This window comes from Coregonus lavaretus (assembly GCF_964263955.1).
Source record: "Coregonus lavaretus genome assembly, chromosome: 31".
In the NCBI taxonomy this organism is placed as follows: Eukaryota; Metazoa; Chordata; class Actinopteri; order Salmoniformes; family Salmonidae; genus Coregonus; species Coregonus lavaretus.
This window is the reverse complement of record NC_140018.1, coordinates 20,298,974-20,318,266: the sequence shown is the minus strand read 5'-3', so window position 1 is coordinate 20,318,266 and position 19,293 is coordinate 20,298,974. Positions and strand designations below refer to the sequence as shown.

The 19,293-nt window shown below is 44.9% G+C and overlaps 1 protein-coding gene across 1 annotated transcript; it reads right to left on the bottom strand.

Moving 5' to 3' along the window:
* Window positions 1–1,201: 1,201 nt before the first annotated feature.
* On the bottom strand, window positions 1,202–11,441 carry trim54 (tripartite motif containing 54; the record flags this gene model as incomplete). Its single annotated transcript, XM_084149176.1, has 8 exons — window positions 1,202–1,305; window positions 1,580–1,716; window positions 2,091–2,113; window positions 3,609–3,842; window positions 4,919–5,014; window positions 7,018–7,195; window positions 8,961–9,136; window positions 11,271–11,441. The coding sequence occupies 8 exons, from the start codon at window positions 11,439–11,441 to the stop codon at window positions 1,202–1,204; spliced, it is 1,119 nt and encodes a 372-aa protein (XP_084005302.1).
* Between the last annotated feature and the right edge of the window lie 7,852 nt (window positions 11,442–19,293).

The following is a 19,293-nucleotide window of genomic DNA, read 5'->3' as shown; positions in this document are numbered from 1 at the left end:
TCCTTTCTTGACTGGAAGAACCCTGATTAAAAGAAAAGATCAGTTTGTGTCATTCTTTTGTCTTTTATATTATGTTTGTTGTGTAGAAAATATTTCACCTTTTATTTTCATTGTTTTTTTGTTAGTTTTTCCTGTAAAGCACATTACGTTGCATTCCATGTCTGAAATGTGCTGTATAAATAAAGCTTGATTTGATTAATGTACATGTCACGGATCATGGAATTGGCCATTCTGTTCTGTCTTATCCTTCTTGTAGTGTGAAGAGTTGATGTTGGAACAGCTTGTTGCCAGAAAACGACATGCGTCAACCTCTGATCCATGTCTGACGGCCTCCAGTGTTCTGTCTCCATTCATAGTCAGGAAACTCTCACTGTGGTGTTCACACACACATACACACATCTTCATCATCCCACCAGAATTCTCAATAAATTACTCCCTGTCCCGGCTCTGTTATCCCCCCTTCCTTCAATCAATCAATCAATCAGGGGTCGACAGCCCCAGTGACAAGGTCAGCTCCTTTGAGCACTCTGGGTCAGGTCCATTTATCTACAACAACCCAAAAATACCCAGCACATGCAAGGTGGGGCAATAGTTATTTCTAACTATGTTATTTCTAACTATGTATTATAAGTAATGAAACAGGTTACAAAAGCATGGCTCAGATGTATGTGTGTGTGTATGTGTGTCCCTGGAGATGCAGGAAAGGTCTATTCTTCACTACCTATCAAGCTGAGGTCCCAAGGCACCAGGAGGCAGAGCTTTTGGCCTTTTTAACAGCGCTGGAATATCTGACCGTGGCCATTCATGAAATGTGTGCTTCCAGTTTATTCATCTCTGGCATGTTACAGTGACGCTGTGAGGCTGAAGGGTCTCTTTGGTTTTAAGATGGATCGTTGTACATTTGGAGGTAGCTAGGGGAATATGGAATTGATTGATCACAGAGGAAAAATAATGCATCGTCTTTCCATTTGAAATGAGTATGCTGTGAGGTAAACAAGACAAGTGATCCATATTCTGGACAAGAAACACTTGATTTCAGCCTTTAGGGCAATGTTTAAGACTGATGTCATAAGAAACTATATATAAAAGCCTTTGGGTTTGTAGCCTAAATGTTGTAAATGTGGGTACAGGAATAAAGCAGAGGAGCAGCATACTATATGCTGGTTTGTTTTTTGATATTAACCTGAGGGATCCTTTTCAACTACTGGTATCTCCCATAGTCTACGTCCACCGCTGCCAGTGATGCCAGGTCCTGACCCCCCTCATCCAGATCATAACCATCCTCTCCATCCTCTCCCTGGGAACCTGCGACCACATACAGCGCACCACATTAAGACAGACCAACAAAAACAAGGGAAATGGTCTTGAACGTGCGATTTCAGGGGTAATGTTTGGAGCTAATGATGTGTCACTGACGTCACTTACCTGAGGCTAAAGTCAAATATAGAGAAACCTTACATTTTACATTTTAGTCATTTAGCAGACGCTCTTATCCAGAGCGACTTACAGTTAGTGAGTGCATACATTTTTTCATACTTAATGGCCAAACTCTCCATATATGGTCGTATTGTACAGCTACCTGAGGCCCTACCTGTGTTGAAGTCAATGGTCCTTAGCATGTCTGCCACATCCTCTGTGTTGACGACAAAATGGGCCATGCTCTCATAACCCGGCTCTGGACGCTCCATGTTGGACGCCTTGGCAGTGGCAGAGATCCTGACAAGGACGCAGTGGGGAGGTCACAACTCAGAGACAAACAAATAGGTGACGACAGCAATGGATGGCAGCGTCCCCCGTCCCCCGTCCCTGTGGCTGGTAGTGACGCAGGCTGGGTAGGTCTGCTCGATAACTCTACAGGTGGATAGCTTCATTATGATGCATTAGCTATCAGCAGCCAGCAATCACACATAACTGCAAACCACACACATCTCTCATGCAGTTACTTTCAGTTTACAGTCACTGCAATTGGTGTGTTAGTTTATTTTAGTGCTTGTGTTAGTGAATGTAATGCAATTTGTGACTTTCCAGCTAAACACCCCATAAGAAGCAGAATGGAACACTAAACAGATGAAAATAAGAATTTTACTTACTGTTTAAATATATCTTTGATGCTCTGTGGAGAAAATAAATGATCAGTAGGCTATTGCGTGTAGTTTCAATTCCTGCACTTCAATTTCTGAGGTAAATTAGTGCTATATATACTCTAGAATAAGTTTGTAGAGTTTTATATCATTTTTATTCATTTACAATTCATTTAATTTCTATAGCATCCTCTTCTCTCGATCTTCTGAATCACTCGCTCAGTTTGAGTCATTCATAAAACGTGCACCTGCCACGGTCCTGACACTGACACTCACGCTAGCGCTAACAGTTAGGGCTCTATTCAATCCGCATCGCGGAAGTTCAGATTTACAGCGTGATTGAAATTTAAAGGCAATGTTTCCGCTTTAGCGGAGACTGCATTCACAGTAAACGCTGCATATGTCGGCTCAATCGGAAATTACTTTGACATTTCTATTGTGGGATCTGTATCACTCAGGTTTACAGATTGAATAGAGCCCTAAATCGGTTGACAAAACAAAGTGCTTGTAGCATGGACAATAAAGGAGTTGAATAAAGAGACACTTAGATTGTGAGCCTTCACTCAATCTGTAGCTTTTTATAAAGCAAGGGACCTGCATGGAGGAGAGGAGTGTTGGATGAATGGCATGAATGGCACCATCTATCTCTCGCCTGGCGGGGGTTTAAACTACCTGCGGTCTGCAGCAGGGGCACGTCGTCCCACCTTGCTCTATTACATTGTATTGAAGGCCAGTAGGCCAGCAGTCAAAGAATGAGGCAGGAGTCCCCCGCAGGGGAGGTAGGTGTGTGTGTGTGTAGGTTTGTCACCAGTTGATCAATGCCTGACCCCTGGGGCTGGAACTCCAGAGGATGCTTCCAGTGTATTGATGGAGAGCGGTGTCAATCACCTCCACAGGGTTACAGTGTGCGTGATCAGAGAATCACAGGACCAGAGTTCCTAGGGGTGTTTTTAAAAGCAGTGTCCCCGCCGACAAGGCTCCCCTGCTGGGCTTTCTACTCATCACTCCTCCCCTGCTCGATACGGCGAAGCCAGAGAGGGCGAAGCACTGCATGACACCCCATTGATCATCGATAGTGGTTTCTCTAAACCTGAGTTAAAGGATGAAAGGATCCTTTACTGCATCTTTGGGCATATCAATGAGCCCGGTCCCAGCATGTACAGGATGTAGACTGTCATTTGTTCAGGTCAGGGGTGAGAGGGGGGGACTATAGTCTCTATGGTGTCTGTGACTCATCATCACTGTTATTACTTTATGCCTTATCATGTCTCATGTGGATTGGGCAGAGCTATTGATCAAACAACTGATCATATTACAGTCAACTCTGATTCTAGTGCAGTTTCCGAGGGGCTGAAACAGGCACATTTTCTGCTCAAGAAGGTATATCTTAACATATACCGGTAATCGTGCTGGAATGACCATCATTCCATTCCATTCAAAGACATACCGGTACACACCCCAGGTCGAGTTACTGAGGCCAGACAGTGCACCCAGGTTCAGGGCTAGTGTTCCATCCATAGTGCCTACCTGTAGGAACACGGCCATCTGTGGCTCCTCCATGGACTGGATGGCTGTCCCCACCAGCTTGACGGAACCCTCCAGGTGGTCTCCGTGGCGACGCATGAGGGAGTGGACGTAACCCAGCTTGTCATCCTGCTGGTGGCTGATCATCCCCACCAACTCCTCCTTCCTCTCCTCCAGGATGGCATAGAGCCCGTCAAACTTATCACACAGACTCTGCTTCTGACGACGCCCGTTCTCCTGCACACAGACACCCATTGAACACTTTATAATAACTTTCATGAATAAGCCTTTATAAATGCTTATACATTTGTATAGAAAAATATATGTATTCTGAACAAAAATATAAACGCAACATGCAACAATTTCAACGATTTTACTGAGTTACAGTTCATGTAAGGAAATCAGTCAATTGAAATAAATTCATTAGGCTTTAATCTATGGATTTCACATGACTGGGAATACAGATATGCATCTGTTGGTCACAGATACCTTAAAAAAAGGTAGGGGCGTGGATCAGAAAACCAGTCAGTATCTGGTGTGACCACCATTTGCCTCATGCAGCACAAATCATTTCCTTCACATAGAGTTGATTGTGGCCTGTGGAATGTTGTCCCACTCCTCTTCAATGGCTGTGCGAAGTTGCTGGATATTGGCGGGAACCGGAACACGCTGTTGTACACGTCGATCCAGAGCATCCCAAACATGCTCAATGGGTGACATGTCTTGTGCGTATGCAGGCCATGGAAGAACTGAGACATTTTCAGCTTGTTTTAGAACATTTAATTCTCTGGTGGAAATTCCTGCAGTCAGCATGCCAATTGCACGCTCCCTCAAAACTTGAGACATCTGTGGCATTGTGTTGTGTGACAAAACTACACATTTTAGAGTGTGCTTTTATTGTCCCCAACACAAGGTGCACCTGTGTAATGATCATGCTGTTTAATCAGCTTCTTGATATGCCACACCTGTCAGGTGGATGGATAATCTTGGCAAAGTAGAAATGCTCACTAACAGGGATGTAAGCAAATTTGTGCCAAACATTTGAGAAATACGATTTTTGTGCATATGGAAAATGTCTGGGATCTTTTATTTCAGCTCATGAAACATGGGACCAACACTTTACATGTAACGCTTATATTTTTGTTCAGCGTATCAATAGTTTATAAATCATTTATTACTATTTATTCATGCTAGTTATTACAATACAACAGGTTCTTCACAGTGATGTGAGTAGTGTGTGTGGTGACCCCACAGTGAGTGATTGTGACTGTGAGGTGAGAAGTGTGAGTGGTTGTAGTGGGTGACATTCTCACCTGGATTGTCCTGCAGATCTCCTCCATCTTAGAGAGGAGGGCCTGGATACGGTCGTTCCCCGCCACCAAGATGGTGATGCTGTCGCTCAGCTCCGTCTATAGCCAATCACAACAGAGCATGATGAGTCAATGTCTCAAATGTACTCACTACACCAGTGGTCATCAACCCTGGTCCTGCTGGAGGACTAAAGGATAAGAAGGCTTTTGTTCCAACCCTGCACTAACACATTAGGTCAGGGTTTCCCAACCCTCTCCTCGGGCCCCCCCAGACGTTTCACATTTTAGTTTTAACCCTAAACTGGCACACCGGATTCAATTACTCAAAGGCTTGATGATTAGTTTACTATTTTAATGGGGGGGGGGGGGGGGGGTTAGGGTTAGGGTGCGAGTAGAGGCTTGGGAAACCCTGCATTAGGTGGTAGTTCACACAATTGTGAAAATTGAAATATTTAAAGTGTTGTTTTTTAACAATGCATAAAACATTGAGTGAGCAATGAGTGCAAAGAAAAATGTCACCAAAGCCATCTGCTCAATAACATGTCTGTTGCTATGGTCCATTCATACTGTTTTAGCTTATGTAAGTAGATATAGTACATATGTAAACTTTCAACTGTATGAATCATGTTTGTGTGGGTGGCGTTCGTCTTTAGTATTACTCAACAGCCAGACACATTGTCCATCCTTAACAAGTGACCTTCAGTTGAGTCCCACCATATGGTGTCCTCCAGGCTGGTATAGACGGACTCTCACTTTGATATTAGTCAACGTTCACCTTAATGCTGGAGAGAAGAGCTAGTTAGCGGGCAGCCAGCAGCAAGGGAGGAGCTGAGCCTCTGACTTGAGCTCAGAGGAGAATGACTCAAGTCCCAGTGCTGTGGATGGATGAGTCACTCAGAGAGAGAGAGAGAGAGAGAGAGTGCCAGGGAGAACTATAGGAGCTAATGTTCAGGCATGCCTCTCTCTGCTTGGGCCGACAGTACACAGCATGGCCAGAGGTGGAGGAGATTTGAGAGAGAGGGGAGTGAGATGACCAGTTTGGCATGAGAGTTTATAGTGAGTGAGTTAGAGGGAGAAAGGTTGGGAGTAGAAATTAGTGGCAGCAGACCAGGGCACCGCTGTGTATGTGTGTTTGTGTGTGTGTCCACATGAAGGACAGACAGACACAAATGCTGCACACGACTCAGGGGTGTGATATACAACATTAGCTGTTGTCGTGCCACCAGGCTGACAGGGCCATGGCGCGTGTGTGTGAGGTGAGACCCGGCCCGCACAGTGTGAGAACCCCCGCAGGACAGCCACAACTCAATACATCTGTCTGCTGTCACTACACTCAGCACTCACACACACACACACACACACACACACACACACACACACACACACACACACACACACACACACACACACACACACACACACACACACACACACACACACACACACACACACACACACACACACACACACACACACACACACACACACACACACACACACACACACACACACACACACACACACACACACACACACACACACACACACACACACACACACACACACACACACACACACACCACTTTAAATAACATTCAAATCTCTCTCTGGGGGACATGATGAATAGAGAGTGACAAAGTAAGTAAGCTGTTATATGGGATAATTCCTTTTCATTGTAAGGACGATCTAACAGACAGGAAGACAGACAGCCTACATTTTAGTCATTTAGCAGACACTCTTATCCAGAGCGACTTACAGTTAGTTAGTGAGAGCATACATTATTTTTCTATTTACTTTTATTTTTCATACTGGCCCCCCGTGGGAATCGAACCCACAACCCTGGCGTTGCAAACACCATGCTCTACCAACTGAGCTACATCCCTGCCGGCCATTCCCTCCCCTACCCTGGACGACGCTGGGCCAATTGTGCGCCGCCCCATGGGTCTCCCGGTCGCAGCCGGCTACGACAGAGCCTGGATTCGAACCAGGATCTCTAGTGGCACAGCTAGCACTGCGATGCAGTGCCTTAGACCACTGCGCCACTCGGATATAGAGTGACATCACAATCAGACCCTTGGCCCTGAGTCAGGGTGTTTCCTTACCTTCTGTCTCTTGTAGACGTTCTGCAAGGGGGCCACCTCACAGTCCTTGTGCTGGCCAAACACTTTGCACATGGAGCAGGTGGGCGTCTCACAGCTCAGGCAGTAGATGTTGATCTTCTCCTCATCATGCTCCTGACACATCAGCTGCTGCTGCTCCACCTTGGTGGGGTTCAGGGGCCTGCAGGGACACAGAAGTAAAGGAATTACCTGTTATAGAGACACTCAATCACACACACACACACACACACACACACATACACACACACACACACACACAGCTGCCTCTGTCTTATGAGACTCATCACTTCTGTCCATGACAGAGGAAATATCCTTATGGGAACAGCCCTTACAAGGAATTAGGGGATTTCACCAACAGTTTACCTCATATGTAATTTACAGCTATTGACCACCATTCTCCAGGGGAAAAGTCCACTCTTCGTTTCACAGTCACTGGAACAGCTGATGATGAACTAGCTTTGGTAATGTTTCATTTCTCTCCGTTGCTCTGCTGGGTTGAGATGCTATAATATAACTGCAAGCCAATTTACAAAGTCGATAAATGTAATTGAGGAATATAATTTCGAGTGTAATTAGATAGATTGTTCATATAGCTCAAATCTGTGTTACAGACCAAAAGTACTTCCCTTGATGTAATTATATTATATTTTATATTTATCGTGTCAAGTGACAAGGCATGAAAAAGCTGTAATATTGCTACAGGTTTCCAAACGATATATATATTGGAAAAGACTGCCACCCAGTGGCCTTCTATACAAAGTGAGACTGTGTACTCAGAGATGGGTCCTATTTCTGTCGTTGAACGAATATATACCACATACTACACATTCAGCGATGGAATATAAATTGTTCGTTTGTTTACAGCCAAAAAGACCAAGGGCTTTTAAATATGGCCGTAATGCGCTTTTACAACACCCAGTAGTAATAAATTACAGTACTGCTCTCTACTGGTAAACAGACATTACTGCCCGATGGTATCCTATTTCGAACAGCTCCATACACTTCCTCCAGATTCTTGACCTCACCCCCACCCCCACCGCTTGAGGTTACTGCTATAGGATCACCTATTCACCTGGAAATGTTAGGCTATTGTCTGTTTTACGGCATTGAAGTAACTTCGTGGTATATACCTTTTTTGTTTCTTTTTTTAAATATGTAACTTAATGTCTTTATTTTTTTTGATGTGTTTGAAGGCACTCGGTTTTCTGGAATAAGTTGAAAGCCAGACGGAGCCGACATCCAGCACCATACAGGTCCAAAGAGTGGTAGGATTAGGATAGAAAGTAGGATAAAAGTACTAACCCTAACCCTAGAATGGTAATACAATGCACCTACAGTAATTGCAGCACTTCCCAAATATAAAATCTATGGTACTTAACCCCCAGAATCACACGTCTGTAGCTGTGTCAATGCCACAAGAGGACATATGGTTCTCATGTTTACCACTCCATCGAGGCAGCGATAAAGTGTGCTTGTTATAACACCAACATTGAGGACTGCCAGGGACTGAGGTTTCCATATTCCTGGTATGTTAAAATGACACAGCTGATGAACACACACAGAAGCTCTAGTGACACCATTAGAATAAAAACAGATGCCTAGGTCTGTTGCATGAGCGGTGAATATTTTGGAAGCAATATTTCATGGCTGAGTTCACCTAAGGTTGTAGTAGTAGCACATGCCTTGTGCTCATGGCTACTGTTGACATGGCTACTGTTGACATGGCTATTGTTGACATGACAAGTCAACAGAGGTCAGCAGAAGTGTGAAGGCACGTTGTATGGATGATGTTGACATTTGGTGAGCATTCTGGTTCAGGTGGATACTTACAGAAAGCAGTCACGTACCCCTTACACACACAGACACAGACACACACACACACACACACACACACACGCACACACACACACACACACACACCTGACCTGCTGGACTCTTCTTGTTTGTAGATGTCTATGATGTTCTCTACTAGCAGGTTCCTCTGTAGGCCATACACACCATGACGGTCCAACACCACTTCGTGACGACATGACGGGCAGCGGAACCGCCCCCCCGTGGACATAGACCTGGACCCTCGAGACTGCCACAGGGGGTTGGCAGCCTGGGTGGGGAGGGTCAGAGGGGGGTAGTGGAGTCAAAGGGTAAAGCATCACTCTAACTGGGGGTATTGAGGAGTTAAGGGAGGATATGGACAACAGCTGTTTGACACAGATACTGTATGTTGTGTACTCAAGAGGAAACCAAAACATGATTCTGCACTGAGCAGTGCTTAACACTGGGTACAAAGTGACCTACCACTGAGTTACACACCTCTTTAAGGCCTCAAAGGTGATATGATATCAAGAAGACTAACATTGCTAGACAGCTTAGCCAGGATAGACCCACAACCCATGATCATGTCAGTCAGTGTGAGGGACCTTTCACACAGAAACTAACGTTAATCTACGGAGCCACTGATCCATCCACCTGCCACTAAATATTGGTTTGTCTTGTTGCCTGGCAACAAACTTCTCAGAGCTTCTCCTTGCACACCAGCAGATATGATCCTCTACAGTCGATACTTCATGACAAAGACCTCAACCAAAAGTGATTAAGGCTGTGGACACCGTAGACATGTTTATATTGAATAAGGCTAAATAGTTCCGACTATGTGGAGTAGTTAGTAATTACTATAAATAAGTGAAATGTATCCTGTCTTGGTCTGTGATGAGTAGACCACTTTCCACCAGAGAAGGCTGGTGGAAGGAGCTATAGGAGGACAGGCTCATTGTAATGGCTGGAATGGAATCAATGGAACGGAGTCAAATATGTGGTTTCCATATGTTTGATACCATTTCATATTTCCATTCCAGCCATTACAATGACCCCGTCCCCATATAGCTCCTCCCACCAGTCTCTGTTGCTTTCCACTAAAGGCCACGACCTGAGAGGCAGAGCTTGTTGCATCCTCTCTCTCCCCCAGGACTGAGGCAGCTGTTGGAGTCTCTCATATCTGAATGGCTCCTTGAGTTCGAACAGTCAATTGAAGGGTTCAACAGGACCAAAGATATACACTGAGTGTAAAAAAACATTAGGTACACCTTCCTAATATTGAGTTGCATCCCCTTTTGCCCTCAGAAGAGCCTCAGTTAGTCGGGGCATGGACTCTACAAGGTGTTGAAAGCGTTCCACAGGGCTGCTGGCCCATGTTGACTCCAATGCTTCCCACAGTTATGTCAAGTTGGCTGTATGTCCTTTGGGTGGTGGACCATTCTTGATCCACACGGGAAACTCTTGAGCGTGAAAAACCCAGCAGCTTTGCAGTTCTTAGTACACTCAAACTGGTGAGGGAGTGGGAATCTGAACACACTATTGCAGTAATGTCTGTTTTGTATATACACTGAGTGTACAAAACATTAGGAACACGACATAGACTGACCAGGTGAATGCTATGATCCCTTGTTGATTTCACCTGTTAAATCCACTTCAATCAGTGTAGAGGAGACAGGTTAAAGAAGGATTTTTAAGCCATGAGACAATTGAGACATGGATTGTGTATGTTTGCCATTCAGAGGGTGAATGGGCAAGACAAAATATTTAAGTGCCTTTGAACAAGGTATGGTAGTAGGTGCCAGGCGCACCGGTTTGAGTGTGTCAAGAACTGCAACGCTGCTGGGTTTTTTGCACTCAACAGTTTCCTGTGTGTATCAAGAATGGTCCACCACCCAAAGGACATCCATTGAACTTGACACAACTGTAGGAAACATTGGAGTCAACATGGGCCAACAACCCTGTGGAATGTTTTCGACATCTTGTAGAGTCCATGCCCCGACGGATCGAGGCTGTTCTGAGGGCAAAAGGGGGTGAAACTCAATATTTTTCTAATGTTTTGTACATTCAGTGTATGGTATGAGTCCCCCTTCATGGTCTTTGAGAGTAACTGATATGATTGTACAAAGAATGGCTCTCCAAGGCCCGGTTTATGCCATGATAAATAGAGATCATGTTCTGCTCTAACACTGTGATCCCCCTTAGAGCCATAACACCTCACTGTGTATTTTTTACTTTCACAAGTAACTATGGGTGTCATGGGCAGTCGAAGCTAAACAGCACTACTCATAAGACATGTACTCTGCTCAGCACCTGGAAACAGTGGAATCATGGCTCCAAAATCACAGACCACTGCTGGACCACTAATGGACTACACATGGCCTCAGAACAGGAGAGTGATGCAAAAAAACGTCCTCCCCTCTTACCTGGAAGACGTCGTTGACACACTTCCTGCAGAGGTTGTGTTGGCAGGGCAGTATAACCACAGGCTTGGTGAACATCTCCAGGCAGATGGGGCAGATGAGCTGCTTCTCCAGGTTTTCCATGGTGCTCGAATCCTCCAGCTGCACAGGTTTGTAGCCCAGCGCAAAGTTCATCCCAAACACTGGACTGTGTGAAGCTCTGAGTCTTTCTGAAGCTCTGAATCTGTGAAGCTCTCAAGAAGAAAGAACTGGGGAGCTTCCTGTGCCTCTCCTCTTTCTCTATCACTCTATCCCTCGATCTCACTGCCTGTCTCTCCAACAGCTTAGAGACCCTCCTTGACAGGGAGATATATTTAGCCGCTGTTTGTTCTCGGTTACTGTCCAACTGCATGCCACTCTGGCCCACTGGGATTCCTAACCCCAGATCCAAAACACAAACCAGGAGCGTGGTAGAAGACAGCAGGGAGAGATTCCTCTGTCCATTTTTATTTTTTGCGGTAAACTGATAGGGTAACAGACAGGAAGGCCTGTGCGGGCACACACTGGAATATTCAGTGGGGTAGGGGTGTATTGGAGGCTCCTGAGTCACTGGGCCTAAGAGAGATAGATGGCGCAGATGACATGAGGCACTAAAATATTTAACACCACGTCAGTAACACAGCATCAATCTAAAGCCTGCTGAACACAGGCCAGACTGGAGGCAGTCACTCACTGCTGTTGGCATCACAACAAACAAATGACTCCACTCCACACTACATGTTGTTGTGCTACTAGTCAATTACTCAAAACCATTACTTGAGCAATGGGCAGCAATTATATGGCGTCCTACCGGTATGTTATCAGTTGATACTTTCGGGGAATAGCAGGCTCATATAATGCTCATCTGAATATTTTCTACATCAACGTTTCAACTTTCAATGTGCCTTCTATGAAAAATACACTGAACAAAAATATAAACGCAACATGCAACAATTTCAAAGATTTTACTGAGTTACAGTTCATATAAGGAATCAGTCAATTGAAATAAATAAATTAGGCCCTAATCTATGGATTTCACATGACTGGGAATACAGATATGCATCTGTTGGTTACAGATACCTTAAAAAAAAAAAAGTAGGGGTGTGGATCAGAAAACCAGTCAGTATCTGGTGTGACCACCATTTGCCTCATGCAGCGCGACACATCTCCTTCACGTAAAGTTGATGAGGCTGTTGATTGTGGCCTGTGGAATGTTGTCCCACTCCTTTTCAATGGCTGTGTGAAGTTGCTGGATATTGGCGGGAACTGGAACACGCTGTCGTACACGTCAATCCAGAGCATCCAAAACATGCTCAGTGGGTGACATGTCTGGTGAGTATGCAGGCCATGGAAGAACTGAGACATTTTCAGTGTACAGATCCTTGCGACATGGGGCAGTGCATTATCATGCTGAAACATGAGGTGATGGCGGCGGATGAATGGCATGACAATGGGCCTCAGGGTCTCATCACAGTATCTCTGTGCATTCAAATTGCCAACGATAAAATGCAGTTGTGTTTGTTGTGCGTAGATTATGCCTGCCCATACCATAATCCAACCGCCACCATGGGGCACTCTACTCACAATGTTGACATCAGCAAACCGCTCGCACACACTACGCCATATGCGCTGTCTGCCATCTGCCCGGTACAGTTGAAACTGGGATTCATCCATGAAGAGCACACTTCTCCAGCATGCCAGCGGCCATCGAAGGTGAGCATTTGCCCACTGAAGTCAGATATGACTCCGAACTGCAGTCAGGTAAAGACCCTGGTGTCACGCCCTGACTCTGGGGACTCTTATTTGTTGAGTCAGGGTGTGTATTTTCTATGTGGTGTAGGTCTATGTTGTAAGTCTAGTATGTCTAGATCTATGTTGGCCGGTGTGGTTCCCAATCAGAGGCAGCTGTCGCTCGTTGTCTCTGATTGGGGCCCATACTTAGGCAGCCTATTGGCACTAGTGGGTTGTGTTACCTTAGGACTTCACGTGTCGTTTCGTTTATTGTTTTGTCATGTGTTTATTCGTGTAATAAACATGTTTGCATATCACGCTGCGCCTTGGTCTGACCCGTCAATCAACGAACGTGACACCTGGTGAGGACGACGAGCACGCAGATGAGCTTCCCTGCGACGGTGGACATTCCTGCAGTCAGCATTGACAATTGCACGCTCCCTCAAAACTTGAGACATCTGTGGCATTGTGTTGTGTGACAAAACTGCACATTTTAGAGTGGCCTATTATTGTCCCCAGCACAAGGTGCACCTGTGTAATGATCATGCTGTTTAATCAGCTTCTTGGATGGACTATCTTGGCGAAGGAGAAATGCTCACTAACAGATGGTGGTATGTGCAAAATATTTTTGTGCGTATGGAACATTACTGGGATCTTTTATTTCAGCTCATGAAACATGGGACCAACACTTTAAATGTTGCGTTTATATTTTTGTTAAGCATAATTATCAGTGATAAAATATCCAAAGTATTCAAAAGATCCAAGCTGGAATGTGAGCCTATAAGAAAATGCCTCAGCTGATTAACTGACCCGGAAAGACTTTATCTGAAACACACCCTCTGACCAGTGGCCCATAACCCTCCACTTCCTGGTTACTAAACAGATGAGGTAATTGCTGAGGTAAGGCTAAGCTGCTAATAAGTTTACAGGGACTTTTATAGGACATGGAGGCTTTGTGCAGAGTAAGCCAAACACACACCCAACTGTACTTCACTCTATCTCCCTGTTGCCTATCTTTTACTGGAGTAGCCTACAAGCAGGCACCCTCTAAATATGTAGCTAGTTTCACTAATGTGGCTCGTGGCAACAATTTAGCTTGATGCTTTGTTGCCATTATGAAATGTTGGCAGACTTGGATAACATCTTCAAATATTGTAACAGTAGAAAACGTTGCTATTCCTGATAAAGATAAGTATTTTTAGTATTTGGTCTTATGGCAGCCAATTTTATGTTCACCAATGATTGCAGTGTTCTTTTGGTCGGAGAGAACAGAAAGAAAAGATAGCATTCTTCTGTGAACAGATATACTTTGTTTGGTTCATGGAGAGCCATTCCATATATACACTGCCGATTTTGCAGGTTTTCCTACTTACAAAGCATGTAGAGGTCTGTAATTTATAACATAGGTACACTTCAACTGTGAGAGAAATCCAGAAAATCACATTGTATGATTTTTAAGTAATTAATTTGCATTTTATTGCATGACATAAGTATTTGATACATCAGAAAAGCAGAACTTAATATTTGGTACAGAAACCTTTGTTTGCAATTACAGAAATCATACATTTCCTGTAGGTCTTGACCAGGTTTGCACACACCGCAGCAGGGATTTTGGCCCACTCCTCCATACAGACCTTCTCCAGATCCTTCAGGTTTCGGGGCTGTCGCTGGGCAATACAGACTTTCAGCTCCCTCCAAAGATTTTCTATTGGGTTCAGGTCTGGAGACTGGCTAGGCCACTCCAGGACCTTGAGATGCTTCTTACGGAGCCACTCCTTGGAGGTGGAAACATCATTCTTTGGGGATGCTTTTCTGCAAAGGGGACAGGACGACTGCACCGTATTGAGGGGAGGATGGATGGGGCCATGTATCGCGAGATGTGTGTTTCGGGTCGTTGTCATGCTGGAAGACCCAGCCACGACCCATCTTCAATGCTCTTACTGAGGGAAGGAGGTTGTTGGCCAAGATCTCGCGATACATGGCCCCATCCATCCTCCCCTCAATACGGTGCAGTCGTCCTGTCCCCTTTGCAGAAAAGCATCCCCAAAGAATGATGTTTCCACCTCCATGCTTCACGGTTGGGATGGTGTTCTTGGGGTTGTACTCATCCTTCTTCTTACTCCAAACACAGCGAGTGGAGTTTAGACCAAAAAGCTCTATTTTTGTCTCATCAGACCACATGACCTTCTCCCATTCCTCCTCTGGATCATCCAGATGGTCATTGGCAAACTTCAGACGGGCCTGGACATGCGCTGGCTTGAGCAGGGGGACCTTGCGTGCGCTGCAGGATTTTAGACTGTGGTCCCAGCTCTCTTCAGGTCATTGACCAGGTCCTTCCGTATAGTTCTGGGCTGATCCCTCACCTTCCTCATGATCATTGATGCCCCACGAGGTGAGATCTTGCATGGAGCCCCAGACCGAGGGTGATTGACCGTCATCTTGAACTTCTTCCATTTTCTAATAATTGCGCCAACAGTTGTTGCCTTCTCACCAAGCTGCTTGCCTATTGTCCTGTAGCCCATCCCAGCCTTGTGCAGGTCTACAATTTTATCCCTGATGTCCTTACACAGCTCTCTGGTCTTGGCCATTATGGAGAGGTTGGAGTCTGTTTGATTGAGTGTGTGGACAGGTGTCTTTTATACAGGTAACGAGTTCAAACAGGTGCAGTTAATACAGGTAATGAGTGGAGAACAGGAGGGCATCTTAAAGAAAAACTAACACGTCTGTGAGAGCCGGAATTCTTACTGGTTGGTAGGTGATCAAATACTTATGTCATGCAATAAAATGCAAATTAATAACTTAAAAATCATACGTGATTTTCTGGATTTTTGTTTTAGATTCCGTCTCTCACAGTTGAAGTGTACCTATGATAAAACATTACAGACCTCTACATGCTTTGTAAGTAGAAAAACCTGCAAAATCGGCAGTGTATCAAATACTTGTTCTCCCCACTGTGTATATATATATACATACAGTGCCTTCAGAAAGTATTCAGACCCCTTGACTTTTCCCACATTTTGTTACGTTACAGCCTTATTCTAAAATGGATTAAATATTACTTTTTTCTCAGCAATCTACACACACTACCCCATAATGACAGTGAAAAAAGTTTTATTTGCAAATGTATTAAAAATAAAAAACATAAATACCTTATTTACATAAGTATTCAGACCCTTTGCTATGAGACTCGAAACTGAGCTCAGGTGCATCCTGTTTCCATTGATCATCATTTAGATGTTTCTACAACTTGATTGGAGTCCACCTGTGGTAAATTCAATTGATTGGGCATGATTTGGAAAGGCACACACCTGTTTATATAAGGTCCCACAGTTGACAGTGCATGTCATAGCAAAAACCAAGCTATGAGTTCGAAGAAATTGTCCATAGAGATCCGAGACAGGATTGTGTTGAGGCACAGATCTGGGGATGGGTACCAAAACATGTCTTCAGCATTGAAGGTCCCCAAGAACACAATGGCCTCCATACGTTTGGAATCATCAAGACTCCTCCTAGAGCTGGCCGCCTGGCCAAACTAAGCAATCCGGGGAGAAGGGCCTTGGTCAGGGAGGTGACCAAGAACCCTATGGTCACTCCGACAGAGCTCTAGAGTTCCTCTGTGGAAATGGGAGAACCTTCCAGAAGGACAACCATCTCTGCAGCACTCCACCAATCAGGCCTTTATGGTAGAGTGGCCAGACAGAATCCACTGCTCAGTAAAAGGCACATGACAGCCCGCTTGGGAGTTTGCCAAAAGGCACCTAAAGACTCTCAGACCATGAGAAACAAGATTCTCTGGTCTGATGAAACCAAGATTGAACTCTTTGGCCTGAATGCCAAGCGTCACGTCTGGAGGAAACCTGGCACCATCCCTACGGTGAAGCATTGTGGTGGCAGCACCATGCTGTGGGAATATTTTTCAACGGCAGGGACTGTGAGACTAGTCAGAATCGAGGCAAAGATGAACGGAGCAAAGTACAGAGAGATCCTTGATGAAAACCTGCTCCAGAGCGCTCAGGACCTCAGACTGGGGCGAAGGTTCACCTTTCAACAGGACAACGACCCTAAGCACACAGCCAAGACAACGCAGGAGTGGCTTCGGAACAAATCTCTGAATGTCCTTGAGTGGCCCTGCCAGAGCCCGGACTTGAACCCGATTGAACATCTCTGGAGAGACCTGAAAATAGCTGTGCAGCAACGCTCCCCATCCAACCTGACAAAGCTTGAGAGGATCTGCAGAGAATGGGAGAAACTCCCCAAATACAGGTGTGCCAAGCTTGTAGCGTCATACCCAAGAAGACTCGATGCTGTAATCGCTGCCAAAGGTGCTTCAACAAAGTACTGAGTAAAGTGTCTGAGTACTTACAGTGGGGAGAACAAGTATTTGATACACTGCCGATTTTGCAGGTTTTCCTACTTACAAAGCATGTAGAGGTCTGTAATTTTTATCATAGGTACACTTCAACTGTGAGATACGGAATCTAAAACAAAAATCCAGAAAATCACATTTTATGATTTTTAAGTAATTAATTTGCATTTTATTGCATGACATAAGTATTTGATCACCTACCAACCAGTAAGAATTCCGGCTCTCACAGACCTGTTAGTTTTTCTTTAAGAAGCCCTCCTGTTCTCCACCCATTACCTGTATTAACTGCACCTGTTTGAACTCGTTACCTGTATAAAAGACACCTGTCCACACACTCAATCAAACAGACTCCAACCTCTCCACAATGGCCAAGACCAGAGAGCTGTGTAAGGACATCAGGGATAAAATTGTAAACCTGCACAAGGCTGGGATGGGCTACAGGACAATAGGCAAGCAGCTTGGTGAGAAGGCAACAACTGTTGGCGCAATTATTAGAAAATGGAAGAAGTTCAAGATGACGGTCAATCACCCTCGGTCTGGGGCTCCATGCAAGATCTCACCTCGTGGGGCATCAATGATCATGAGGAAGGTGAGGGATCAGCCCAGAACTACACGGCAGGACCTGGTCAATGACCTGAAGAGAGCTGGGACCACAGTCTCAAAGAAAACCATTAGTAACACACTATGCCGTCATGGATTAAAATCCTGCAGTGCACGCAAGGTCCCTCTGCTCAAGCCAGCGCATGTCCAGGCCCGTCTGAAGTTTGCCAATGACCATCTGGATGATCCAGAGGAGGAATGGGAGAAGGTCATGAGGTCTGATGAGACAAAAATAGAGCTTTTTGGTCTAAACTCCACTCGCCGTGTTTGGAGGAAGAAGAAGGATGAGTACAACCCCAAGAACACCATCCCAACCGTGAAGCATGGAGGTGGAAACATCATTCTTTGGGAATGCTTTTCTGCAAAGGGGACAGGACGACTGCACCGTATTGAGGGGAGGATGGATGGGGCCATGTATCGCGAAATCTTGGCCAACAACCTCCTTCCCTCAGTAAGAGTATTGAAGATAGGTCGTGGCTGGGTCTTCCAGCATGACAACGACCCAAAACAAACAGCCAGGGCAACTAAGGAGTGGCTCCGTAAGAAGCATCTCAAGGTCCTGGAGTGGCCTAGCCAGTCTCCAGACCTGAACCCAATAGAAAATCTTTGGAGGGAGCTGAAAGTCCGTATTGCCCAGCGACAGCCCCGAAACCTGAAGGATCTGGAGAAGGTCTGTATGGAGGAGTGGGCCAAAATCCCTGCTGCAGTGTGTGCAAACCTGGTCAAGACCTACAGGAAACGTATGATCTCTGTAATTGCAAACAAAGGTTTCTGTACCAAATATTAAGTTCTGCTTTTCTGATGTATCAAATACTTATGTCATGCAATAAAATGCAAATGAATTACTTAAAAATCATACAATGTGATTTTCTGGATTTTTGTTTTAGATTCCGTCTCTCACAGTTGAAGTGTACCTATGATAAAAATTACAGACCTCTACAAGCTTTGTAAGTAGGAAAACCTGCAAAATCGGCAGTGTATCAAATACTTGTTCTCCCCACTGTATGTAAATGTGTTATTTCAACAATGTATAAAAACCTGTTTTTGCTTTGTCATTATGGGGTATTGTGTGTAGATTGCTGAGAAAAAATTAATATTTAATCCATTTTAGAATAAGGCTGTAACGTAACAAAATGTGGAAAAAGTCAAGGGGTCTGAATACTTTCCGAAGGCACTGTATCACACTCCAGGAACCCCAGGTAGAGTAGCTGCTGCTTTCCCAACAGCTAATGGGGATCCTAATAAAATACCAACCATTCTCAGTGTTGAGGATTCAGAGTCCACAATAACTACACAATGACGCACACAGAA